The sequence below is a fragment of the Otolemur garnettii genome, unplaced genomic scaffold (genome assembly GCF_000181295.1).
Source record: "Otolemur garnettii isolate 467f Iridium unplaced genomic scaffold, OtoGar3 scaffold00273, whole genome shotgun sequence".
In the NCBI taxonomy this organism is placed as follows: domain Eukaryota; kingdom Metazoa; phylum Chordata; class Mammalia; order Primates; family Galagidae; genus Otolemur; species Otolemur garnettii.
In genome coordinates this window covers 1,103,561-1,131,350 of record NW_003852668.1, presented here as the reverse complement: position 1 = coordinate 1,131,350, position 27,790 = coordinate 1,103,561, and the positions used below count along the sequence as shown (strand labels likewise).

Here is a 27,790-nt window from a genome sequence, read left to right as displayed (position 1 = left end):
ATTCTGTTGTCCTGCAATGCATAGAAAGGTTTCTCAAAGACCACTATTTTATTGTTCAAACTATTGACGTAGACTACAAGTGACAGAGAACTCTTTTGGGAACCACGTTTGGTTTGGGGGAGCAGGGTCCCTGCTCTCCTACCTGTCTTTGATGTTCTTTACCTTCTAAATATTCTGCTAGTGGAAATTCACTTCCCCACTCTGCCCCTTGTCCAGAGAAGGAGGAGTCCTCTTCCCAGGGCCTCTGTGTCATTTCCTCCTCTCCTCTCCAGCTGTCCTGACCACGCCTCCCCACCCTGGGCTCCTATGACTGCATTCCTCTGGAACTTGCTTATAAGCCATCCCCACTCCCACCATTTCCCTTTCCCAAACAGGCCATCATAATCCAGCATACACATGTGAGAGCAACAGAAAGTTTATGACAAAATGATGCATAGTTTTTACCCCAGGTCCTTGTGCACTTCTCCAGGTCTTGGGTGGATAGAAACTCAGGGAGGCAGTTGGGTCTCAAGATTCCAAGGGTCTGAGATCTAACGGTGATAGTTCTAATGAAACTGTCCTACCCACCATGAGACCCGTTCCTTATAAGGGAAATGACTGATGAGCCCAACTGTCTCACTTTGACTACTGATCCTACCATTCACATTTCCATTGATGTGTATGAGACAAAGAACAGAGCTTTTTCATGTGGTTTATTTTTGTTTCATCCAAAAGAGGACCCTAAGGAAAGGTCAGTGTTTAAATCCCAGGGTCACTTTGAAATGATCTCCAGGAAAGAAAGGCACAGGAGGGTGAAGGGCTTTGGATGGACTTTGAGGATCAAAACTTGGGACAGAAGGAGAAAGGACCTGAGAGACTTTTGAGACAGAGCCTCAAGCTGTCTCCCTGGGTAGAGAGCTATGGGATCACAGCTCACAGCAACCTCCAACTCCTGGGCTCAAGTGATTCTCCTGCCTCTGGCTCCCAAGTAGTTGAGACTACAGGTGCTCGCCACAATGCCTGGCTATTTTTTGGTTGTAGCCATCATTGTTGTTTGGCAGGCCCGGGCTGGATTCGAACCTTCCAGCTCAGGTGTATGTGGCTGACGCCTTAGTCACTTGAGCCACAGGCACTGAGCCAATCTGAGAAACTTTATTCTGCCATCTTGCCATCTATGTTGGTCAACCCTTAAGAAGCTGCTGACACTGAGAGAGTCCCCTGAAAGCAGGAAGAGAGCTGCTGATATGGATTTCTCATTAGTCATATATTTTCAGTGCTAGATAAAAGGGTGGGAAGAAGTACCCTTTTTACCCAAGTGTATTAGTTATCTATGGCCATGTAACAAATTAGCATAAACTTAGTGGCTTAAGATAATACCTGTTTATTATCTCACAGCTTCCATGGGTCAAGAGTCTGGGCATGAGTCCTTCGTTCAGGGTCTTAGAGGTGACAGTCAAGGCATTGGCCAAGTTGCATTCTTTTCCGGAGTTCAGGCTCCTCTTCTACGCTCATGTGGTTGTTGGAAGAATTCAGTTCCTTATGGCTGCAGGACTGACCTATGGCTCCTAGGTCCTTTCCACCTGGCCCCCTACATAGGCAATTTGCATCATGGCTGTTTATTTTTCAAGGTCAGCAGAAGATATCTGCTAAGACATAGTCTCATGTAGCATAATCTGCTGGGGGTGTAAGGGGACTTCCCATCACCGTTGCCATATTCTGATGGTTAGAAGAAAGTGACGGGTTTCATGCACAATTGAGAGGGGTTTATACAAAGGTGTTTATACAAGGGTCTTCACAGGGTGTGTTGGCACACTAAATATTTCTCAAATTTTGTTTCTCTCAAAAGAGCTTGAGAAAGAGATGGCAGAAGTGATGGCAGAAACAGCAGTAGACTCAAATGAAGACATGTCAGAGGAAACAGGGGACCTGGACCCTATTGAGCCAGTTGACAATGGTAAGGAAGTGACCCACATCCCTGCATTGCTGCTCCGTCTCGGCTGCTAACTCCTTGAATTCAGTTCCAGTCTGTCTCATTTCTCCATCTGCACAGTGGACATTGTGTCCCAGGTGAAGCTAGAAGTGTGGAGATGTAGCAAAGGCCAGGAGTACATGTGGCACCCCTGTAATGGTCATTTTGACACCACCCCTGAGCCATCTTTGTTTTAGGTACCTTCCAACAAGTCACAAATCTCCTGGACATTATTGACAGTGAGTCATCAAAGATAGACACAGCAGGGGCAAATCTTGACATGCGGAAGACCCTGGCCTCAGTGATAATCACAGAAAAGGCCACCATCAAGCCTTTAGTGGTGATGAATGCTCTAATTCATTGCCTGCAGGTGCCAGAGGTAAGACTACCTCACCCTTGGAACCACCCTCTGGACCCAGCCACTTTCCACTGTTTGTGTGCCCCTCTGTTACTCAGCACAAATTTATTGACATAGTGCTTGGTGCTGGGACACAGTGATGGGCAAGTCTATGAAGTGCTTATTCCTTGAGGACCATTAGGGTCTGAGGCTTTCAGAAGTTTTAAAATCTCTTGGATTCTGACGTAGAGGGTTTGGGAGCCATTGTCCTAGACCATATGAGCTGAGTTACAAGGATGTTGAACCAGGTGGGCAAGGGAGAGATGACACACCAGATGCAGGGCACAGGCCAATGGTGAGATGTATAGCAAGGGTAAGAGACTGGGGAAAAGGATGTTGGAGGGAGTGATGCAAAGTGCAGCCAGAGGCCATAAAGGGCTTGGATGACAGTTTGGGCCAGAGCATCAGAATCTTTTAGAGGGGTTGTTAAAACACAGATTTAAATTCCCCAAGAGTTTCTAATTCAGTAGATCTGGGTGGGGCCTGAGAACCAGCATTTCTAACGTGTTTCCAGGTGATGCTGTTGCTGCTGGTCCAGAGACCATGCTTTGAGAACTGCTAGATCTTAGCCTATGCTTAGTCAGGGGGGTAGGTAATAAAGGAGTTCTGTAGGCAGAAGAGATTTTCTACAGAAATCTTTATTTTTTTTTTCATTTCATTTTATTTTTTTCCCTTTTCCTTTTAGTTGACATATAGTAATTGTACATATTTATGGATGTGGAGTGATAGTTCAGAACATGTATATAATGTATAATGATCAAATCAGAGAAATTAGCATACCCATCACTGCAAACATTTATCATTTCTTTGTGTTGGAAGCATTCATAATTCTCTCTTCTAGCTTTTTGAAAATACACAGTATATTGTTGTTAACTATATATTGTTGACTATCCAATGGTCCTGTAACAAACTTGTCAACATATGAAAGTGGTCAGCATAAGGAACTAGGCCTATTGTACTAACACGTAAATGTGGTTCATGTCCAGTCTATGAAAATTAGGTCAACTGAAGAGGTGGACAGCTATGGAGGTTCTACTATATTTTCACTCTACAGTGTAGAGAGCTGTAGAACTTACTCCTTTTTAGTTGCAATTCTCTGTTAACCAACATCTCCCTATGCTCCCTCCCCCTACCCTTCCTGTACTCTAAGAACCATAATTCTCACATTCTGTCCCCACATATGAGAACATGCAGTATTTATCTATCTATGCCTGGCTCATTTCATTTAATATAATATCCTCCGGGCTTATTTATGTTGCATGAATGACATGATTTCATTTTTTAATAACTGACTAATATTCCACTGTGTGTATACACCACATTTTCTTTATGCACTCAACTGTTGGTGGACATTTAGGTTGATTCTATGTCTGGGCTATAGAGAATAGTGCTGTAATAAACATGGAAACACACACACTGATGTATATGTGTATCTAATATACTGTTTTTCTTTCCTTTGGGTGAATACCACAGCAGTGGGTTGTTGGGTTATGTGGTAGTTCTATTTTTAGTTTGTTGAGAAACCTCTGTACTGTTTTCTGTGATGGCTATACTAATCTACAGTTCCATCCACAGTGTATGGAGAGTTCTCTTTTCTCTGCATCTTCACCAGTATTTACTATTTTTGTCCTTATGATAAAAGCCATCCTAATTATCTTGTTTTGATCTGCATTTCCTTGCATGTCTTGGATATTACTCTGTTGTTGGATGCATAGTTTGGAAATATTTTCTCCTGTTCTACAGGCTGTCTCTTCATTGTGTTGATTGTGTCCTTTGCTGTGCAGAAGCGTTTTATTTTAATATAGTCCCATTTGTTTATTTATTTGTTGCCTGTACTTTCAAAGACATAAAATATTTGTCTAGAGCAAAGTCCTAAAGCCTTTTAACTAATTTTTTCTTCTAGTAGTTTTATAGTTTGGAATCTTACATTTAAGTCCTTTTTTTTTTCTTTTTTTGAGACAGAGTCTCACTTTGCCATTCTTGGTAGCGTGCCATGGCATCATAGCTCACAGAAACCTCAAACTCTTGGACTCAAGTGATTCTCTTGCCTGAGCCTCCCAAGTAGCTGGGACTACAGGCACCCACCACAGCACCTGACTATTCTTTTAGAGATGAGGTCTTGCTCTTGGCTTAGGCCAGTCTCAAACTCCTGAGCTCAGGCAATCCATGTGCCTCTGCCTCTCAAAGTGCTAGAATTATAGGCATGAGCCACCACACCTGGCCACATTTAAGTCAATAATTCATTTTGAGTTGAGTTTTGTATATGATGAGATATAGGGGTTTAGTTTTGTTCTTCTACATATGGATATCCAGTTTTCCCAGAAGTATTTATTGAAGAGAGTATCCTTTTTCAATGTATGTTCTTGGTGGCTTTGTAAAAAATAAGTTGACTGTAAATGTGTGTATTATTTCAGGATTTTATGTTCTGATTCGGAAATTCTGTTCATGTCTACATTCATGCTAGTACTGGGCTGTTTTGATTACTATAGCTTTGTAGTGTATTTTGAAGTCAGGTAACATGATGCCATCAGCTTTGTTCTTGTTCAGTTTTACTTTGGCTATTCAGAGACTTTTGTATTTTCCTATAAATTTTGATTTTTCTTTCTTCATCTATTCAGAGTGATATTAGCATTTTTTTTTTTTTTGAGACAGAGCCTTAAGCTATCCCCCTGGGTAGAGTGCTGTGGCATAGCTCACAGAAACCTCCAACTCCTGGGCTCAAGCAAGTCTTCTGGCTCAGCCTCCCAAGTAGCTGGGACCACAGGCGCCCGCCACAATGCCTGGCTATTTTTTTTTTGGTTGCAGCCATCATTGTTGTTTGGCAGGCCCGGGCTGGATTCGAACCTGCCACCTTAGGTGTATGTGGCTGGTGCCTAAGCCTCTTGAGGCACAGGCGCAGAGCCAATATTAGCATTTTGATAGTTATTGCATTTAATCTATACTTTGGTTTGAGTAGTACAATCATTTTATAACAATATTAGTTTTTAAGACATAAGCATATATTTCCATTGTTTTGTGTTCTTTTCAATTTATTTTATCAGTGTTTTATAGTTTTCCTTGTAAAGATCATTTACTTATTTGGTTAAATTTATTCCTAGGTATTTTGTACTTCTTGTAGCTTTTGTAAATAGAATTGTGTTCTTAATTTCTTTTTTAGCTAGTTTATTATTAGTGTATAGAAACATTACTGATTTTGTATATTGACTTTTTATTCTGCAGTTTTACTGAATTTGTTTATTAGTTCTAAGAATATTTTTGCAGAGTTTTTAGGTTTTTCCATACATAAGATCATGTTATTTGCAAAGAGGGACAAACTGGCTTCCTCTTTTCAAATCTGGATGCCGTGCTTCTTTTTCTTGTCTAATTCCTATAGCTAGAATTTCTAGTACTATGTTGAATGTAAGTGGTGAAAATAGGCATCCTTTTCTTGTTTCAGTTTTTAAAGGAAAAGCTTTTAGCTTTCCCCCACTAAGTATGATGTTAGTGATGGGTTTGTCTATATGGCCTTTATTGTATTGAGGTATTTTCCTTCTACACCTAACATGGTGAGATTTTTTTTATCATGAAGAAATGTTTAAGTTTATTAAATACCTTTCTGCATCTACTGAAATGATCATATGGTTTTAGTTCTTCATTCTGTTGGTGTGATATATCACCTTTATTGGTTTTGCCTGTGTCAGACCATCCTTGCATTCCTAGGAGTCATCATTTGATCAAGACATACCTGTATTATTATTTTCATGTGCTATTAAATCCAGTTTGCTAGGATTTCATTGGGGATTTTTTGAATCTATTTTCATCAGGGTTATTGGTCTGTATTGTTGTTTCCTTTCAGTTTTTGACATAAGGGTAATACCGGCCTTTTAAAATAAATTAGAAAAATTCATCTCTGCTTTGATTTTTTGTAATAGTTTGAGAAGAGCTAATGTTATTTATTTAAAAGTTTTGTAGGATTCCACAGTAAAGCCGCCATCTGGTTCTGAGGTTCTCTTTTTAGAGAGAATTTTTATTACTGATTCAATCTCATTACTCATTATTGGTCTGTTTAGATTTTCTATTTCTTTTTAGTTCAATTTTGATAGATTTTATATGTGTCCAGAAATTTACCTGTTTCCTCTAAGTTTTCCAATTTGTCATACAGTTTTTCATAATAGTCTAAAATGACCCTTTGTATTTTAGTAGTCTCAGTTATAATGTCTCCTTTATTGTTTCTGACTTTATTTAGTTGGGTCTTCTCCCTTTTGTTCTTAATGAGTCTGATTAATGGTTTGCCAGTTTTGTTTATCTTTTTTAAAAAATAAGTTTTAATTTCATTGATTTTTTTTTGGTAATTTTTTTGTTTCTATTTTGTTTAGTTCTGCTCTGATCTATAATGTCTTTTTCTTTCTTCTGATTTTGGGTTGGTTTGTTCTTCCTCCTCTAGTTCCTTGAAGTGCTTTGTTAGCTTGTTTATTTAAAATCTTTGTCCTTTTTTGACATAGACATGTATTGCCATAAATTTCCCCCTTCATACTACTTTTATTGTATACCATACGTTTTTGTTATGTTGTGTTTCTATTTTCATTTGTTTAAAAAAATTTTAAGTTTTTTTTAAGTTCCTCACAGATTCATTGGCTTTTCAGGAATATGCTATTTAATATTCATGTATTTGTACAATTTCAAATGTTACTCTTATTAGTAATTCTTATTTTTATTTCATTGTAGTCTGAGAAGAAACTTGATATAATTTTGAGTTTTAAAAACTTGTTGAGGTTTGTTTTGTGGCCTAACATATGGTCTATCCTGGAAAATGCTCTGTGTGCTGATGAAAAGAAGGTGTATTTTACAGTTGTTAGATGAATTTTTTATAAATGTAAGTTAGTTCATTTGGTCTATAGTGCAATTAAGTCCAATGTTTCTTATTTGATTTTGCCTTTAAAAGTTCTGTCCAGTGCTTAAAATAGGATTTTGAAGTCCTCAACTGTTATTATAATGAGGTTTTTCTCTTTTTATCTCTGATGATATTTGTTTTGTACATATGTTTAGGTGGTCTAGTTTTGGGTGCATACACATTTACAAATGTCGTATTTTCTTATGGAATTAATCTCCTTGTCATTATATATTTTTTATGTTTTTGGATTTATTGTCCATTTTGTCTGATTTAAGTATAGCTATTCCTGCATACTTCTGTTTTTTACATGTATGGTAGATTTTCTACCATACATTCAGTCTATATGTGTGTCTTTACAAGGGAAGCAAGTGATTTTGTAGGTAGCATATAGTTGGGTCTCATTTTTGGTAATCCGTTCAGTCAGGCTGTATATTTTAATTGAGGAATTTAAACTGTTTATACATTTAAGGTTATTATTGATAGTTAAGGACTGACTTCTGTCATCCTGTTTTCTAATTGTTTTGTGTATCCTTTGTTCCTTAATTCCTCCCTTGTTATTTATCTTTGTGGCTTAGAGGTTTTCTGTAGTGATAACATTTAATGCCTTTCTCTTTCTCATTAATGTACCTGCTCTACCAGTCATATACTTTCATGTTTTTTTATCATGGTATATTATTTTTTTACTTCCTATTGTGGGACTCCCTTAGCATTTCTTTAGGGCCATTCTGCTGGTGAAGAATTACCTCAGCTTTCGTGTGTCTGCAAAAGATTTTACTTTTCTTTCATTTCTGAAGGATATCTTTGTTGAGTATAGTATTCTTGGCCAGCTAGTTCTTTTTCCCCCTTTCAGCACTTTGAATATATCATCCTATTCTCTCCTATCCCATAAGATTTCTGTTGAGAAATCTGTGTTAGTCTGATAAGTATTATCTTATATGTGACTTAATGCTTTTCCCTTGTTTTCAGAATTTTCTCATTGTCTTTGAATTTTGACAATTAAAAAAGCTTCAGAGAGGGCCTTTTGGGATAGAATCTAGTTGATCATCTTTGAGCTTTCTATATCTGTGTGTCCATTTCTCTTTCAAGACTTGAGATGTTAAAGAAAAGAAGACAAGATATAGACAAGTTTTCAGGTATTATTTTATAAAATAAGTTTTATTTTATTTTTATTTTTTGAGACAGAGTCTCACTATGTCACCCTTAGTAGAGTAAGATGGTGTCACAGCTCACAGCAACCTCAAACTCTTGGGATTAAGCAATTCTCTTGCCTCAGCCTCCCAAGTAGCTGAGACTACAGGCACACACCACAATGCCTGGCTATTTTGTTGTTGTTGTCATTGTTGTTTAGCAGGCCTGGGCCAGTTTCTAACCTGCCAGCCCCAGTGTATGCGGCCAGTGCCCTAACCACTGAGCTATGGGCACTGAGCCCATGAAATAAGTTTTATATATTTCTCCCTGTCTCTTCTCCTTCTCTAACTCCCCAAATGGTTCTTCTTTAGAAAACTTTATTTGATAGAAAAATATATGGCAGCCATGAGGAAGGTGCGCTGGATATGTGGGCCATAAGCAAAGAGTTTTCAATATAGGATGTTTTTAAATGAAGCTTTTGTTCAGATATGGTGAGGATACTGCCCAGGAGATGCTTAATTGTAAAAGTTAATTTGTTACCACAGTTCCCAAAAGGAGGGCAGTGCCATCCCAGGAAGGGCCATTGTGTCTGGACACAGAGGGAACAAGGGAAAATTATGGGCCAAAGTCTTTATTATGGTTTCTATGGGAGGGAACAAGTGAGGCAAGATAAGAAGGCTTAGGATTGGTTCATTCAAATAACTTCAGTGGGCTCTGGGACATAGTAGCTGTCCCTAGTGTTACAGTACCTGGCCTGGGTTATTAAGGGAAGGTAGATAGTGGCCCTGAGTGTCAGAGCCCAATAAAGGAGGTAATTGGGAGGTGGGCTCTGGGTTGGTTGGTGTATTTTTCTGTTCAGGGTGCTATATGGAATACCATAGACTGGTTTATTTAAACAATAGAAATTTATTTTCTCATAGTTCTGGAGGCTGGAAGTCTATGATCAAGGTGCCAACTACCTGGGTTTCTGCTGAGGGCTCTCTTCTTTGCTTGCAGACAGCTTCTCTTTCACCTGGCTTTTCTTTTGTGCATGCACAAAGCTCTCTTGGAACTCCTCCTTTTATAAGGACATCAGTCCCATCAGATTAGGATCTCACCATTAAGACTTCATTTAACTGTAATAACCTTCCAAAGTCCCCCTCTTCAAACACCATCCCAGTGGAGACTAGTGCTTCAAATACAGATTGTAAGGGAACACATTCAATCTATAATACTTGTTTCATGTTTGAAAATCACATTTGTTTACTTTCTCTGGGAGTTGGCTAGCTCTGGGAAGGGCAGTCTCTCCAGGGTCAGCAAGGCCCCAGATGTCAATGCATCAGGAAATGCAGAAAAGAAAAAATATATAATTAATACACAGGCCTTAATCAGTGATCAATGTCAATAAACAGACAATAAACAAGTAGGCATATTTAAAAAATTACCATACATCAAATATAGGAACCAGTAAGATAGATACCTATAGATATTTGTATTCTTTACCAGAAAAAAAAATCCATTTACATACTGCAGACAGACAGAATCATTTTTATTGCTAGGGAGGGAGCATTTGTATTGTTATCAGTTTTCTAGACCTTAACTTCTTCTCCTACAGAGCTGTAAAATAGTCCAGGGCAATCAAAGGCAATGAAGGATGTTCACCCCATGGCATCCAGTAATCCCAAAGCATTCTCCAGTCAGCACCAAACACTGCTCTGGAAGGCCATTCCATGATCATTTTTACTGGTTTCTAAGTCTTTGACAGTTTTTCTCTCCTGACTATAAATATTCTCCAAAGACTATTCTTGATCATAGAAAGGCTGGTTGTAGTATAATTTTTCATGCAGCAAGAGTGTTAATTAAGGATTCAGGCCTCCTTGAGGTTCCTTTGAACGAATTCAAGAGCATGTGTTCTCAATGGGGTGATATCACCCCCAAGTGGGAAAACTGGGAGGACAAAGAAAATTTTAGTTTTTTTAATTTAAAAAACAGACACAGCACATTAAAACAGAGATGTACAAATTCCCGCCCCCACCTCCACTGCACATTGGAAGAATAAAATTGTCTTGGGCTACACATTAAATATACAAACACTAACAAAAGCTGATTAGCAGGGAAAAAAAAAGGTCCATGCATATATTTTGTGATCTGACACTACCAATAAGCAAGAAGAAAAAAACAAATCCTAACAAAATCAGCATGTGGCCCACAGGCCACAGATTCGACACCCCTCACTCATCAATACATAGATAGCTCATCTGTGAATTAAAATTTCATGGGCATTGATTAGGAAAAAATGTCTAAAAAGGTTCATTAGGGACAACAGTAAAAATGAAAGCAACAGTGAAAATAGTTGAGAAATACTGGTCTTAAGCCATGCAGAATTGATCAGCTACTAAGGCCATGCAATTAATTTATGCCCATGAGTTATCATAAGAAATCTCTGGAGTTTTACAAACCACTAGTATGTGCTATTTCAAAACTAGGAAACCAAGGCTAAGATTCCTTCTACTGAATTTCACTGGAACTTACAAATTCTTCTCAAGGTCCTCAAATTTGCTAAAGTTTATGGACTGTTAGAAAGCGACCTTCTCCCCCACTTGAGGTTGAGGCCATTTTCACCAGGGCTTTGTAGGCAGTGGCCTCACGTAGTAGGAAGTCCACCCTCATTCCTTCAGTGTGCTTGCCCTGCCTGATTAAACAAGGCATTCTTAAATACTATTCTCCAGGTGTAGAGGGGGCATGAAGTACATCTGTCTAATTCATCCCAAACCAGGTTACTGTAAGTGGTAATAAGTGCTACTGATGTAGGAATGAAAAGAGGATGAGAGGCAAATGTTTTGGCCTCACGCGATCTCTCACTAGGGTGCCGAGCAAAGTGAATCTGCCTTCTTGGGCTTTCAGGATGGCCAATGCCCAGTGTGGAGGACTTATATGTTGACCATGTGACACTTGCCTTGCTGAATATTGACTGAAAACAGGGAAGAGAGAATGAATATACAAGTCACATGGACTGGGGGTGTGGGATGAGCGGGGAGGAATAGGAAGGATGTGGACATGGAAGAATCAGGATCTGAGACTTGTGTGGTGGTTGCCTTCTCCGGATGGGATGTGGGGAAGGAGGATGGTGGGAAGGAGAGGAGGTGGACATATGGGCCCTCCTGCCCTGCCAGGAATCTTCCCGCCCACCATACTTGTTTTCCAGATTTCCACCAAGCGCAAGGTTAACATTTACAACATTCTCCAGGAAATCATCCAGCAGGAGGGGGAGCTGGAGGAGCGATGTGTCCAGAGGCTGGTCGCCATTGCCTCCAAGGAGATGCGGGAGACCCCAGAGGTGGGAGGGCATGGGGATCCATCGGTGTTGTCCGTCAACCAGCCCAGGAGCTGGCTGGTTGGTGGCCTGGCCCTGTGCAGTTACCTCATGGGGCAGGACAAGCTGGGCCCAAAAGCCAAGTGGGCTGGAGAGAGCCAGGGGCAGGAGGGTTTCATGAGGCCCTGCTGGCAGTGGTGTCACACACCACTCTCCACCCCAGCAGATGGAGAACTATGTGAAGGCAGAGGTGGCCAGTGACACCCTGGTGGCTCTGTCCCGAAATCACTTCAGCTTGGTCATGTACGAGCTGCAGCATCACCTCAAGCCCCTCAACCTCACCGATGAATTTGTCATTGTTACCTTGGCCAAGCTGGCCAATGGCAATGGTAGGCACTCAGAGGTCGTCAGCCCAGGTCCTAGTCCCTTCCACCTGCCTCTCTCTGCCTTTCCTTCCCTGTCTCTGTGTTTGCCTCTGCCCCTCCCGGTCTATCTCTCTTCTCTGTCTCTTTTTCCTCTGGCATTTCTTCTTGATCTCCGCATGACTCTTTGTCACTCTCAGCTGTTAAGATTCTCTCTGTGTGTTTCTGCCTCTCATTTTCATCTTGTCTTTCCTCTCTCCCTCCATCTATCCTGCCCTCCCGTCCTCTTTCCCTCTCTCTCCTGTCTCCCCCTGCCTGCACTATACTGTTTGTGCTGTTTTCCCATCTTGCCTTCTCCCTTTATTTCCTGTCACCCTCCCTGTCATCCCATAAACATGTGCTGAGCCCCTGCTCCATGCAGGCCTTCTGGCAGTACCTGACCACAGCATTGAATGAGACCTGCCTGGCCGTTGCCCTCAGAAGGGACCATAAAGCAAATACAGAATTTGACGTTTCTGTGAGATGACAGCTCTCTCAGCTCAGAATGAGGGGAGGGGACCTCCTTTCTTCAAAGGCCTCAGTGATATTCAGCTGAGACCTACAGGATGTCTCTGAGAAGAATGGGACAGTGGAGAACATGCCACATGGCAGGAACATAGGGTGCAAAGGCAGAAAGACAGGGATGGGCTTGGTTTCTCTGAAGAACTGAGGCTGGCCTTGGGGAATCAGGGGAGATGGGTGTAAGATGAGACAGAGAGTAAGGGGAGGCCCCAGGGCCTTGGTGAGGAGTCTGCACTTGCTGTGGGAGCTGGAGGACGCCACTGAAGAACATTAAGCTGCAGACCATCCTGGTGATTATGTGCGGTGATGGCACATTGAGCAGAGGTGGTTGGCAGCTGTGTGGGTGAGACCTGCTGGGGAAGAGGGGGCCTGGGGGCAGGTGAAGGAGAGGAGGTGTGAAGCACCTGGGGTGCAGTAGGTTGTTTCTGGAATTTGGGGCTCAAGCAAAGAATTGCATTTTGTACATGCTGAGCTTCCCTCCCTTGTGAGAGGTCTGGGTGGAGAGGTAGTGTGAGCAGTTGACTTGTGGATACAGAGTTCTGAGGGCATGTCTGGTCCTGGCCTTTGGTCAGGGTGACCTCACAGTGTCAGGGATGTTCAAAGCCATTAGCACCCAAGAAGTGAGAGTAGAGAGGGGCCCAGCATTAAGGAGGCCCAGGAGGGTTGGAGGAGAACTCACTGGCAAGGGGGCAGTGGGGGCACCTCCCTGCCAGAGGATGGTAATTCAGAAGGGTGGAGGCATCAAGTTGGTCCAGTTCTCCTGAGGTGTCCAGTGAGCTGAGGCTGGAGAAGATGGGAGTAGGAGAGCCTCAAGACATACTGGGACAGGGCAGTGGTGTTCCCTGGCTCTGGAATGTTGGGGGCTGGAGGCACTGGGCAGCAGGATGTCCTCTGTGCCTTCCCCCTGTGATCTCTCCCCCACCCCACAGTGTTTGAGTTTATGCCGTACATGGGCATCACCCTGGCTACCATCTTCACGATGCTGAGGCTCGCCAATGAAGCCAAGATACGCCAGGTGATCTGTAGTGGTGCGTGTCCAACTTGGGCCTGCAGGTCTGGCCTGATCAGGTGCCACAGGGGGAAAGCAGGGTAGGGAACAGGTCGGGGGGGGTTGTTGAAAGAGGTGTGCTGTTTAATTGTTCCCAATAATTTTACTCAGTTGCCTGTTTTGATTGGCTTCTGACTAGGTCTCTGTGGGGAGCAAGGGAGTGAGACACAGTGGGTGCTTTGTTTGTTTGCAGTTTTGGTCAGGGTTGGTTTGAACCCACCACCTCTGGTATATGGGACCAGTGCTCTACTACTTTGAGCCACAGGCACCACAGTGGGTGCTTTTTAAAAGAGGTTAGAAACTGTCACTTGACTCCATTTAGCTTGCTCTGTACACAAGTCACTATGAAAGTTTTGAGACAGCCTGTGCCATGGTCCATTACTTCACTTCCAAGAAATAGTCGATAGTGTCCTTTCTGATTCACCTGGGCAAGTTGCAACCTTCTCAGTCCATGGGTATTGCTGGGATGGCTTCATTTCTCTCCATCTCCATGAATTTTATGTTTCTCAATTTTGTTTAACTCAAAACTTTCATAACGATCCTTGTAGCTGAGCATTTCAGGAGGCCAGGGAAGGGCAATGGGCATTCACAGGAGAGATAGGAAACTGTCTCTATTTTGGCCTTGACTTGGGCAGGTCTTTGGTGCTACTTAAATCTGATCACCTTCCTGGTGATCACTTAACCTTTCCCTGGGCTAAGACTCCCTGGTGCCTAAGAAGGCTCATGCCCAATGTGCTTGCTGCCCTCTGCAGTGAAATCCCTGGGATGCAGGTAGAGGTCTGCAAGGCCCTGCCCCTGACTATGTGCTCAACTCTCACACCCAGAGCTGTGGGGGTAATAGGGAGCTGTGAGTGGCTGGAAGGCACACAGCAAGCTGCTAGAGGCAGAGATGGGGGGGGTCCACCCAACAGGCTTTGTTTTGCTTCTGCTCCCTCCGGCTCCACCTGCATCTCTTCCTGCTGCTGATAGCCATGGAGACCTTCTGTGACACGGTGCAGTTTTACCTGCGGCACCTGGAGGACAGCGTGTACCCTGTGATGACTGAGGACCAGTTTGCCCTGAAGGTGTTCCCGATGTATTGCTACTTTGTGACTGTGTGGCTGAGGCAGCACAACCCAGAGGTGAGATGGGCCCTTCTTATAGTCCCTCTGGTCACAGCTCCCCAGCCTGTGGGGCCGGGAGATGCTGAGAGACCCTTGGGTCCAGCTTAATTCCCAGGACCCCAGAGCACAGTGACCTGATTTATGGCAGAGCTGGGAAACTTATGGATACTGAATGGCATGGACCTGCAAGCTTCACTTTTCAAGGCTGGCCTTGGGAAAGGCCCCTGTGGAGTTCTGGATGGGGGCGGGTGATCATTCTGAGAGCACTGGTCACATGCTGGGTGCCCTCCCTCCGTCTTACCTACAGGAGCTATTTCCATACCAACTCTATGTTGTAGGACTATTTTATTAACACAAAGGGTTTCCATGAGGAAACTGAGGCACAGAGCAGTAATGTGCCTTCTTGAGGCCACCCAGCTGATAAGTGGGACTTAGACCTGGCAGTCCAGCTACACTGCCTCAACCTTGCTGGATGAGGCCCCAAAGTTTCTTTTGAATTCCTTCCATCACTTGTCCTTTTATTCTGGAGATGTGGGTGAAATCATAGGCTTGCTGGGTGAGAGGACCTGGGACAATAAGTTAGAGAGCTCACTTCCTGTGGCAGGTGAAGCTGGGGGTCATCAAGTCCCTGAAGCCCATGCTGAAGCTCCTTCTGCCCAACGATGACCTGAGGGAACAGGTCTACGACTACATCCCCCTGCTGCTGGCGGAGTACCAGGGTGGAGTGGAGGCCCTGTTCATCACACAGGCAAGGCCCTGCCACGGCCCTGGGTGGGAGACCCAGGGAGTTTGCAGCTCCTATGTTGGGGGAAGCTGTCTCCTAAGTGGAAGGTGGGGATGTCAGATATTCTGGCATGGTGTCAGCAGATCTAACACCTATGGCCTGTGAAGGGCCGCAGAGCCCGGCATCTGTAGGGCTTATGGGAAACCAGCACTGTCATTTAGAAGGAGAGGACCAGGTTCTGAAAAGTCTTGGAGGCCATGGTGAGGTTGTGACCTTTGTGTCCATTTTTTAGGGTTGCTATAGCCTGTGGGAAACTCAAAACAACACAAATTTATTCTCATAGTTCTGGAGGTCAGAGGCTCAAAACCAGGTGTCACTGCCTTCTCAAGGCTCTGAGGCAGAAAGAATTCTTGTCCCTACCAGCTTCTTCTGGCCCCAGGTGTTCCTGTGGTAGTGGTGACATCACTCTAATCTCATCCTCCACTGTCACATGGCCTCCTCCTCTCTGATTCTGTGTCCTCTTTTCTTCTTGCAAGGACACCCACTTTCCATCCAGGATGACTTCACCTTGAGTTCCTTAACTAATTACACCTGCAAAGACTTGATTTCCCAATAAGGTCACATGCTCAGGTTCTGGGTGGACATGGATTTTGGGAGGACACCAGTCAATTCCTGACAGCCTTTGACCTGAACATGGCTGGGGCTGATGTGCTTCATAAGGGGTGACTTGTGTACAAATGGGGCACAGTCTTTAGCTATAAAAGCAAGTGGAGGAGAATGAATAAAACTGATTTAGAAACCATCTGTGGGTCATTCTGGCTAAAGAATAGGATTCCCTTCCAGGAAATAGGAGAGAAAGATGAAGAAGGCCTTGACTGCCACACTCCTGCCTAGCTAGCACTTCCTGGACCTTCCTGTGCATGGGATTGGCCTGGGAGCTGGGTGCAGTGGGAGCTGGGTGCAGTGCAAATGGGTGCAGTGGGGTCTGGGTACAGTGGGAATTGGTGCAGTGGGGTGGGTGCAGTGGCGGCTGGGTGCAGTGGGAGGGGTGTAGTGTAGGCTGGGTGCAGGACGGGGTGGGTGCAGTGCAGGCTGGTACAGTGGGGCTGGGTGCAGTGCAAGCTGGGTGCCCTGGAGGTGGGTGCAGTGGGGGCTGGATTCAGCAGGTGTGGGCTAGGCTCTTTCTTTCTAATCATCTCCCAGGGGATGCTTATCCCACTGGTCAAGGGGTCCACTGAGTAGCAAGGGACAGAGTTTGACCTTGAGTTGGCGGAAGGTCAACTACCACCATTTGCCCATCCCTTGCAGGTCTTGAGGCAGATCCTGGAAATGTCAGTCACCACCAATACCCCTGTGCCCCAAATGCAGCTACATACAATTTTCACAGAACTGCACATGCAGGTGAGGCCAGCAGGCCAGCTGTGCGAGGGCTTTCTGGGGATGGATCAGCAGGAAGAAGAAGCAGGCTGCTTCAGAAAGTCGCCTGATCCCCCACTCGACTCACTTGTGTGTCTCTGTGTCCCACTTGGGAGTGAGGCTGTGGTACCCATGTGGCCCCAGGCATGGGAGGCTGGGCTGTTCCTGCACTTGTGCCCTGTAAACTCTCCACCTCCCTGCACATCCCTCCCCAGGTGTGCACCAAGGTCCCGAGCCAGCATCAGTACAGCAACCAGAACCTGGCAGAGATAGTGCACTGCTTTGTGGCCCTGGGTGAGGCTCCTCTCCGGGTGCTCCCTGTCTGCCCCCAGATTTGTGGGGAGCCCTTGCCCCTCTGAGTGCTGGACCTGCTGTGGGCCCAGTGGGTATGACCAAAGTCATCCTTCCATCCTGCAGCTCGTTCCTACCCCAAGGAGCTGATGAAATTCTTCTTTAGCCAGATGGAGATGAGTAAGGAGGCCATCCGAGTTGGGACTCTGGCCCTGATCAGGGCAGTGGTGAGCGCAGATGGTGAGCAAAATGGGCAGGTGGGTGGGGGTTAGGGCAGGCTGGTTTCATGCAGGTCTGGGCGTTTGCTCCTTTTATAGAGAATCCTCAGTGGGCCAGGGGAATGAAGGTTCTCGATTACTTTATATTTTCTAACCTTGGACTAATCAGCCATGTGCTCCCCACCCAACATTTTGATTCTGAATGTCAAACTACTAATCTGAATCCTATCACTAACCTCCAAAGCTGGATCAAAGGCTGGATATAAGTCCTAAATGAGCACATGGGCATAATCCTAAGCCCCATGGATTCAATGTTAAACCTTAGTCTAACCCCCTGATTCTAATTCCTAAGCCCAAACTCTAAACCTAACTTTGATATCCAAAGGGAACCACTGTCCCTAACCAAGGCTAGTGCCCATCCTGTACCTTTGTGTAGATTTGAACAACCCCCCCACGCCGTTGGTAGCATGCATCCCTGTAGGAACATAATGGTTAGAAGATGGGGGCAACTCCCACTCAGCCCTAAAACCAGGTGCCTTTGTGCAGTGCACAACCTGGACAACTGTACAAAAAGGACCTTCCACTGACTTTAAAACTCTCTGTTAAAGACATGCAAATTTAAGTAACAATTTTTTAACTATCTGATAAACAGAGATAATAAAGATGATAGCTACAGTTGGCCTGGCCATTTTTCTGTAAAAGGCCAGATCGTAAAAACATTTTTAGCTTTATGGGCCATATAGTCTCTATAATAATTACTCAGCTCTGCTATTGTTGAGCAAAAGCAGCTGTATACTGCTGAACAGGCTGTGTTGTAGGAAGACTTTATAAAAGAGGCTTTGGGCTTGATTTAGCCTCCAGGCTATGCTTTGCTCCTTTCTAATCCAGGGTTACAAGAAATCAACCTCTAATAACTTCATTGACACAGTTGTAAGTCGATAAATGATTCTGGGTGCTCAATTGGATAGGGGCCAAAACATGGGCCTTACAATTGAAATTTTTGTCAGCTGTCTAAAGGGAATAATTGCCCAAAGGTAACTGGACAAAAATGTTCTGTGTAACTTTGTGTTAAAAGCAAAACATTTAAAAAAGCCTAAATGTTTTTCTAAAGGGAATTTGTAGGATAAATAATTTATCTGCATAACGGAAGATTATATATCCATTAAAAAGGGTATAATTGTCAGGGCATGGCGTCTCATGCCTGTAATCTCAGAACTTTGGGAGACAGAGGCAGGAGAATCACTTGAGGCCAGGAGTTTGAGACAAGCCTGGGCAACATAGTGAGACTCTGTCTCTACAAAAAAAAATAAGAAAAATTAGGTGGGAACAGTGCCACGTGTGTGTAATCCCAGCTACTCAGGGTGCTAAAGTAGGATGACTGCTTGAGCCTAGGAGTTGGCGGCTCCAGTGAACTATGATGACACTGCTGCACTCTATCCTGAGTAACAGAGTGAGAGTCAGGCTCAAAAAAAAAAAGGGGATTGACCTACACCTTTTGTGGAAAAACTGCCCTCTCTCTATTAATTGTAACATATTTCATAGGGTGACAGTGTTTACAGCATGACCCCAGTTATGTGAAAAAAATACATTTATTTATGCATGAACAGGTTTAGAAGGCCACACCTAACCTATTAAGAGTGGTTATTTTTATTTAAATTTTGAAATGAATATATACCATTTTTTAATAATCAGAAATGAAGTTTCCAAATTGTACCATGCTCCCTTAATGCCTGATCACCCTGCCACCTTAGGAACTTAGCAGCTTGACTTAGTAACACTGAATCCTGAGCGTGGCGTCCACTTGCGTGTCTAATTCTACCTGCATCCATACTGGACCTCTCCAGAACCTTCTCATGGCTCTGTCTCATCTCCTTATTCTTCCTCCTTCCTTGATTGGGTCTCCACTAGCAAATACTCAGTCAGCCCACTCAATGTTATACCATTCGCTGCTCACAGCAGCTCTATTATTATATCCACGTTTGGCAGGTGAGGAAACTGAGGTACAGAGGGCCTCAGTAGTTTACCTGAGGTCACACAGCTGGGGTGTGGTGAAGCCAAGATTTGAACCCAGGCAGCTTGACATCAGGACCCATGCTCTTCACAGCTGTGCTTGGCAGCCCCTGCATGCCCAGAGCTGTGTTCCCAGCTGCAGGGCACTAAGAGCTCTTAGGAGGAGACCCCGCCCTCAGGGAGCAGCCACTCTGCTTCTAATGAGGCACAGCAAAGCAATGGCCAAGGGGCAAGGCGGAACACAATAGCCCTCCACCCCTGGGTCAGTGGGGAGGGTGCTGCTGAGTGTATTGAGCCAGGAGAGCCTGGCCAGGCAGATGTCCAAGGAAGTGCCTCTGTGTTGAGGTTGTTGGGAGAGAGAACACAAGGCCATGGTGGGACAAGCCACCTGATGTATGTCTGAGCCACAGCCCTCCAGGCCGTTTTTCCTCTTTCAGAGCCCAGGATGAACATCAGGACTATCTACATGGCCATCCGGGTGGTCAAGAACACCCTCTCTGACACCCGATCCAAGGTGAAGGGCAGAGGGTGGAAGGAGAGGGTGCTCAGGGCACCTTGCTGGGGGACAGAGGGTGGCTCTGGCCACTGCCCAGCTCTATGGAGCTATACTTTGGTGGCCTTTGCAACACAATCTAGTTTGGGGTCTTGTTGGCATGGGGCTGAGGCTCTTTTCTCAAGTCCCCCCCCACACCCCAGGAGCTGGAGTGTTCTCTATGTGTCTCAGGTGCCCCCTTGGACAGAGGAGAGGCCGAGCAAACCGAGAGCTGCTCAGCTACTGAGGGGTTTTTGAGGTCTATATTGTATGTGAAAAAAGCAAATGAGGGGCACACCCCCTTCTTCCCACAAAAAGTCTGAAAACCACAGTCTCAGGCTCCATGGTAGCCGCAGCTGGAGTGAGACTGAAGAGTGCAGAAGAGGGAAGAAGGGCTGGGGCTACAGACAGCACAGCTGCCTTCCATACACAGCTGGGCTGTGGAGGGAGAGAAGGGGAAGCTTGCTCTGCACCTTACCCACGCCTGACTAGATCCCCGTGCCAGGGCTGCTGAGATGAAGCAGTACACATTAGAAGGGGGAGAGGGACCCTGTGTCTCTTCAAGGCTTCACTGTGGCTCTTGGAAGGGCATGCTATGCAATGGACCCCTGGGTGGGACTGGGGTGGCAGACAGAGTGGGAAATAGCTAGGTGGCCCCTTCTCACCTAGAGCACTCCTTATTCCCATCTGTCTCATGTCAGGATTGGGTGTCAGATGCCAATCCCCCTGCCCTGGAGCCCACCCAAACCCTGGCATGCCCACTGCGCTGTCCCCTCAGGTGAGGATGGCTATTCTCCGTATCATTGGTCAGTTGGCTCTATCTGGCTACCAGGAGAGGATCAAAGGCTGGGGCCTGAAGTATGTGTCTGTACAGCTGACTTTATCCACCTACAAACTGGTGAGTGACCCCAACATACATGCAGAGCATGAAGTAGCTGGCCTTTGGAAACGGGTTCCAAAGTGATGAGGGAGGGATGCCACTTAGTGCCCATGAGTCTGTGGCTGCACATCTGTCCCCAGGGTAAGTGCACAGACACACAGTGAGCCTGAAGGTAAGGATACGTGCAGTCCCACAAGCAAAAGACCCATGCGCAACTCTGAGCATCCTGGAGACCTAGTATCTGGGCATGGAGCCACTGAGGGGGTGAGGAGACCACATCTGAACCATGACAAGCCCCTGCCAGCCCACAAGTGGGAACCCCATGGTACTGTTTTCCAGACAAACCGCCGGGAGAACTTATGTCAGAGGGACTTGGAGGAAAAGATGGTCCACAAAGTCACTATGGACACTGTGAAGATTTTAACCTCTTCTGTCAGTGGGATGACCAATGTGAGTGGGCTCTGCTCACTTGCCATGCTGGGGCTGATGGATCCTGTCTTTAGGCTGAGGGCAGGAGAGCCAAGCATGCCCTTAATCCTGCACCTTTGCCTCTTCCATTCCCATTCTTCCTCTTTTGATTGCCTGCAAGAATTCAACACCCAGTTCCAACACCAGGTCCTTGATGGGAACTTACTTTTCATTTCTATGCCTCCAGAAGCCAGGGTAGTGCCTGGCATACAGTAGGTATTACTTGTTGCCCAAATGTGCCTATTACTTTTAGAGCTCCTTTAGTTCAGACAGGAGTGTATGTGTGTATAAAGAAGTGATTTTCATGGTCAAATTCTGTAAACATTCATCGAGTTCCTACCATGTGAACAGCATGACGATGTGCATGAAGAGGGCTCAGTACAACCCCCAGGAGTTTTCAGGATATAGAAGAAACAAATGCATCAATTTTGAAGGGCAATAAAATGTGATATAGCAATAAGATAGGAAAAATTTACTCTAAGAGCATCAAGGAGGAAATGAGGCCAAAGACTAGCTGTTTCCTGTCCAGTGGCAGCTTATTGTGATTCCAAAGACAGTGAAAATAAAAATCACAGCTGCATCCCAGGCAGCACTGCAGATAGCAGGCCCTGTGCTAGGTGTGCAGCATGTCCAATCCCAATTATCCCAACATGCTATGGGGCAGGTTCTCCTATTTTATTGTCCGATTTTGTAGATGAAGAAACTAAGGTCTAGAGGGACTCATTTGTTTGCTCAAGGCCTTACAACTGGTAAACAGTAGAGCCAGGATTAGAACACCCTTTCCTATTCATCATGCTGCCTTTCTGGGGGAACCCAGGAACTGGAGGAGTCTAATTCTGGCAACTGAAACAGGTCAGGCCACTGTGCTTGTTAGCTGGTAGCCCAAGAGCATCACTCTAAACTCCTAAGGATGTGAGTTAAGTAAAGGGGACCCACAATCCACTGGGGATGTTGAAGGCTCGTAAGGCCCTTCAACAGACCAGATGAGACCAGCCCATGTTGTTGAGAATCATCTCCTATGGTCTATGGACTTCTGTTGTATCTACAGGATACTTTCTTGGCAGTACCTGGATTATTCTTTGACTCAGTGCTGGGTACTTTCCCCTAACTGAAGTGACACATAAAACCAATCATCACAACTGGTAGGCTCAGTGGGACCATCTCCCCAGTGTACACTTGCAGAAGACTTGAGAGCAGAGGGAGGGCCTTGATGAAAATGATGGAGTGGGGTTGTTATGAGGCTGGCAGGGGCAGAAACTGGGCATAGTGCATTCTGGGCCTGGCAGGGACTGGCTTGTCATCACAACAGGGTCAAGGTGATGTAGATGCCCCTGACACAGACTGGGGTTGGTGGTGGAGCCAGTTCAGAGCTGAGGCTTCTGGTGATCAGGGGACACCTCTGAGGAACTGAGGCTGAGTTGAGTCCATGGGCTGACACTCTGCTTGGGTTGCTGGGACACTCCAGCTAATCCTGGATCTTCTCTCCCACCTGCACCCCAGGAGTTTTGGGTGAGGCTCCTGTGTTATATCATGGAGACAGACTACACAGAGGCCTTGACCCCCATCTGTATCAGCCTCACCAACCTGGCAGAACGTCAGCTCCACGGCGAGGATACAGAGGCTGGAATAGCGGGCAAGAGTAGGCATGGTGGGCAGCCTCCCTGAACCAACCAGGGGAATGAAGGTGGTTGTGTCATAATGTTCACCCTTGTGTCATAATGTTCAACCCACACACCCTCAACCCCCATTCCCCTACTCCTAGAAGCATCTGGAACCCTGCTAGACAGGTAAAATCTAAAGCTTACCTTTGTCATGTCTGAGGAGGTATTAGGATTGTGCACACTTCTCCCTGGTGGCCCATTATTCATGTCCCTACCCACCTGGCCTGTACCCCTGGTCCACACACCTGGCCCAGACCCCACCCTGGAGAGCTCCTGGCCCAGCCTCTCTCCAGCTGTGACCTTCCCAGCCTCTCTGAGCCAGCTGGAGGAGCTACAGCCATCCCATCTCCAACCTTGCAAGTCACCCCCACCAGAGGCCAGCTGGTGTGAGCACTGTCAACACCCATGTTTGGTACAGTCCCCCACCCTGGGTCCAGAGTTTCACAGGGATATGCATGGCTGGTGCAGAGGTGATTCAGGGAGGCCTCTAGCATCCAGAGACAGCAAATGGCACAGCCTTCTCTCTGAATTTGATCTGAGCAAGCCAGCCAGATGATACACTGAGGCCTTCTTTGTGCCCTGCTCACCCCACCCCTGGGGCTAAGTCCCCTCCCAGGCCCCTGAACCTCAACTTCTCTGCAGGCCTGTCCCAACCCCTGCTCATCTGTCCAAGCCTTTCCAGTTGGCATGGGCTCATTGACTTCCAAAGCCTGCAGAGAGAAAGGAGAAAGCACAGGGGTGTCTAATTACTGTTGGCTCAACAGAGGCCAAGATTCACAGTAGGAAACAAAACACTGTTGTGGCCTGTCCACTACGAAATGGGCATGGCCTGAAAACAGCACCTTTTAGACCTCAGCTGATGAGTGCAGTTCTTCCCTCTTTCTAGGATAAGTCAATTATGACATTTCTTCATAGAAAAATCCCTTTGCGACCCTGTTCTCCCTTGTGGTGGTGGGGCAATGAGATCTTGTTAAGGGAAGCACCTTCCAGGGCAAAGACTCCTTGAGGGCGGTTAGGGTATGGGGCCATATCCTGGTATGGGCTGGCAGCCTCTCTGAGGCTGTATCTCCTTCTTTCTCAGTGGACCTGCCTGCACCTCAGAAGTTGCTGGCCCGTCTTCTGGTGAGTAGCTGACCTGCACTACTGGGCCATGCCCTGTGGCACCTTTCCCCCCTTGAGCTCCTAATTCCAGAGCCCAAGGGTAGGAAGGACTCAGGGTACAATGAAGGAGTCAGACACTTGACAGGACAACTCCAACAGGACAGAGCAGTCCATGTCCTGTCATCCTTCTTGGGTAGATGTGTCAGGGGCCAAGCTCAAACCTGCTCCCAGACTCCTCTGTCCATAGTGTCTCTGGGGCACTGCCAATGGTTTGCCTACACCTGGGAGTGGGCTCAGTACTGGAGCCAGGAGTTGTCCTCTTCATGGTAACTGTGGATGCTAATCCACATTCCACTGAGGCCTGGGCTAGGGAGGGACCCTACCCTGGACCCATCACTTCCTCTCCTTCCTGCAGTGTCCTAGCAGGGGCTCCCCCTGGAAAGCCTGAGCTCTGTTTGCAACCACCCATCTTGCCCAGCTCCTCCTTTTGTAAGTGAACACAGTGAGCTCCACTAGAGCCTTGGTGCCCTTTAGGTGCTGATGTCATCACCCTACAAGGGGGAGGGCCGTGGGGTGGCCATGCTCAACCTCCTAAGGACCCTGAGCCAGAGCATTGCGCCCACCATGGCTGACATGTGGGAGCAGGAGATCCCACAGCTGGTCCAATACCTGGAAGGTGAGGTGCTGGGGGAACCCTCCCTGACTCAACCTTCCACTCTATTCCTGTGCTGGGGTCCTGATCATGTGGCTTGAACAACAAACACAAGAGCCAAGGCTCAGGGTGGACCCAGACAGCCTACTTTGGCTCTGAGAATGGCTGATCAGTTTGGAAAGGTGGGGCCAGAATGCAGTGTGTGGTGGGCTGGCTCTTGGATGTGTTCTGGATGATGCCAGACCAAGGAGGCTGACTCAGAGTTGGGGGCAGCAGGTGTAACCGTGCCTACATTCCTGCAGAGCACACTGAGTTCACTTGGAACCAGAAGGCCTGGGAGGACAAGCTAATTCAGGTAAGGGACCATTCTGCTGCACGGTGATGGAGGAGGGAGATGGGTAGTGGATGGCAGGACATTGCATGAGATTGGCATGTGAGGAGTTTAAGAGCCTCTAAAGGACGTGTTCTCCTGTCAAAGAAGATTTGGGGAGTACAAAGTCCATACTGTGTCTGTCAGTGGGGAGAACTGAGAGACCCTTCCACACAGGGGAGCCAAATGCTCAGGAAAGCAGCAAGCACTCTTCCTGCCACCCTCAGACCCACAGATCATTAGCACTGGGTCAGGGATCTATGAACTAAGCAATCTAGACATGGGGGAATGGGAAACCAGAGAGGACAAGTTGTTATTCAAGGTCACGCAGCATTCCTAAAGCCCAGGCAAGAAAGGGGCTAGGAGCCCTTATCCCCTACACATCAATGTCTTCTTCCTCCCCAGTTTCTGAGAAACTCCCTCAAGAAGACCCGGGGTTCCAGCTGGAGCCTGCGTCTGGGCAAAGAGCTGAGCAACCAGATCGAGAGCTTTGACAGCCCCTCTCTAGAGAAGGTTCATCTTCACAGGGCCAGGGCAGTATGGGCAGGGAGGAGACTCTAGGGAGGATAAACAGGGTCATGCTGTGTGTGTGAGGCCAGCTGGACCTGTAGCTATTTATAGGGTCCTGGGAGGAGAGGTGGGTAATCTGGATCAATAGTTATTAGTTTTTAGTTTAGTTTTTTTTTTTTTTTAATCTTCTTCATCCTCTAGATTCTGGGTCTTGATCACATACCTGTTTTTTTTGGTTTGATTTTTTTGTAAAAGTTTTTCCACAAAACTATAAAACATTTTTGGAAGAAATCAACAACAGGGTGGTGCCTATGGCTCAAAGGAGTAGGGCGCTGGCCCCATATACCAGAGGTGGTGAGTTCAAACTCAGCCCCAGCCAAAAACTGCAAAGAAATCAACAACAAAAAGCATCCCATGTTCATGGATTGAAGGACAATCTGGTTAAAATGGTGGTAGTTCCCAAATATATCTTTAGCTACAACATGATCCCTATCATAATCCCAGTTGTATCTTTTGATGTTTTTGCAGAGATTTATAAGTTGATCCTAAAATGCAAGGGGCCCAGAAAAGCCAACACAATTATGATAAAAATAAGCAAAGTCAAAGGACTCAAATTTCTTAACTTCTTATATAATTGTGGTAACATGACCGCATGGTACTGCCATAAGGATAGACAGTTAGATTGATGGAATAGAACTGAGAATCTAGAAATAAACCCTTACTTTCATGGTAAACAAGGGTGCCAAGACAATTCAATGGGGAAAGAAAGGCCTTTTTACAGATGGTGCTAGAATAGCTGGATATTCACATGCAAAAGTATAAAAATGGGCTTCTTCTTCACATCATGCATAAAAATAAAATCAGAAGAAAATGTAAGCCTAAATATAAGAGCTAAAGCTATAGAACTCTGAGAAAAAAACATTAAGTGTAATTCTTCATGACCTTAGGCTAAGCAAAGCCTTCTTAGATATGACACCAAAACCCAAAAATGACAAAAGAATAACAGATAAATTGAACATTATAAAAATGAAAGCCTCTTGCACCAAAAATAGTGAAGAAAGTGAAAAGACATCAAGAAAGTGAAAAGACAACCCACGGAATGGGAGAAAATATTTGAAAATCATATGTCTGTAAGTGACTTATTAATATACCTATGTCTACCTCTCTATATATTTTACAACTCATTAACTCATTAATAAAAAGACAAGCCAACTGAAAATGGACAAAGTCTGGGCCAAGTGCAGTGGCTCACGCCTATAATCCTAGCACTCTGGGAGGCCAAAGTGGGAGGATCCCTTGAGCTCAGGACTTTCAGTCCAGCCTGATTAAGAGTGAGACCCTGTCTCTACCAAAAATAGAAAAAATTAGCCAGGTGTTATGGTGGGCACCTGTGGTCCTTGCTACTCAGGAAGCCAAGATAGGAAGATCACTTGAACATAGGAGTTTGAGGTTGTTGTGAGTTAGGCTGAGCCCGCAACACTCCTGCCTAAGTGACAGAGTGAGACTCTTCCTCCCCGCAAAAAAGGAGTAAGTCTGTAAATAGATATTTCTTCAAAGACAGAAATGGCAAGTAAGTGCATGAAAAGATATTTTAAGATCATTACTCTTTTTGGTAGAGACAGCCTTACTCAGGGTGGTCTCCAGCTCCTGAGCTCAGGCAATCCACCTGACTCAGGCTTCCAGAGTGCTGTCTCTACCAAAAAGAGAAAAACTACTCAGGTGTTGTGGCAAGCAGCTGTAGTCTCAGCCACTTGGGAGGCTGAGGCAAGAGATCTCCGGACCCCAAGAGTTTGAGATTGCTGTGAGCTGTGATGAGGCCACGTCACTGTATCTAGGGTGACAGAGTGAGACTGTCTCAGAAAAAAATACACACATATATGTGTATGTATATATACATATATATATATCCTTCATAGTTTAGTCTGTAAAATAATGCAGTGTCTTGCAAATCTCTTCCATTAGCTAGACACTGTACATTTGTACATATAAGGTCCTAATGAGATGTTGAGTTAAGGCCCATTCCGAAGAAAGTTGTATATAGTTATTTCATAAGCAAATAGATGCAAGTAAACCATATTACAATAACTCACATAGCTTAAACAAGATTCAAAAAATTAATTTTTAAAATGGTTTTGTTGTCTCAGATAACTTCAAAGGCACAATTAGGCTTGGCAGCTTAAGGGACTCCTCAAGACTCTCCTCTCTTTTCCTCCCACGCTGGCATCCTTGGGGAGAGGGAATTGGCTGC

At 45.4% G+C, this 27,790-nt stretch overlaps 1 protein-coding gene across 1 annotated transcript in view; it reads left to right on the top strand.

The window, feature by feature from the left end:
• The first annotated feature begins 1,839 nt into the window (after window positions 1-1,839).
• Window positions 1,840-27,790, top strand: part of MROH2A (maestro heat like repeat family member 2A) — a 55,662-nt gene continuing 29,711 nt past the window's right edge. The window contains exons 1-18 of the mRNA XM_023508753.1: window positions 1,840-1,933; window positions 2,146-2,327; window positions 11,528-11,659; window positions 11,862-12,024; window positions 13,488-13,586; window positions 14,576-14,727; window positions 15,314-15,433; window positions 16,700-16,834; window positions 17,065-17,143; window positions 17,267-17,380; window positions 19,806-19,882; window positions 20,679-20,798; window positions 21,120-21,230; window positions 22,749-22,896; window positions 23,991-24,031; window positions 24,545-24,686; window positions 24,965-25,017; window positions 25,438-25,545. Coding sequence (XP_023364521.1) covers window positions 1,840-1,933; window positions 2,146-2,327; window positions 11,528-11,659; window positions 11,862-12,024; window positions 13,488-13,586; window positions 14,576-14,727; window positions 15,314-15,433; window positions 16,700-16,834; window positions 17,065-17,143; window positions 17,267-17,380; window positions 19,806-19,882; window positions 20,679-20,798; window positions 21,120-21,230; window positions 22,749-22,896; window positions 23,991-24,031; window positions 24,545-24,686; window positions 24,965-25,017; window positions 25,438-25,545 — 2,070 coding nt within the window. The remainder of the gene's footprint in view (window positions 1,934-2,145; window positions 2,328-11,527; window positions 11,660-11,861; window positions 12,025-13,487; window positions 13,587-14,575; window positions 14,728-15,313; window positions 15,434-16,699; window positions 16,835-17,064; window positions 17,144-17,266; window positions 17,381-19,805; window positions 19,883-20,678; window positions 20,799-21,119; window positions 21,231-22,748; window positions 22,897-23,990; window positions 24,032-24,544; window positions 24,687-24,964; window positions 25,018-25,437; window positions 25,546-27,790) is intronic.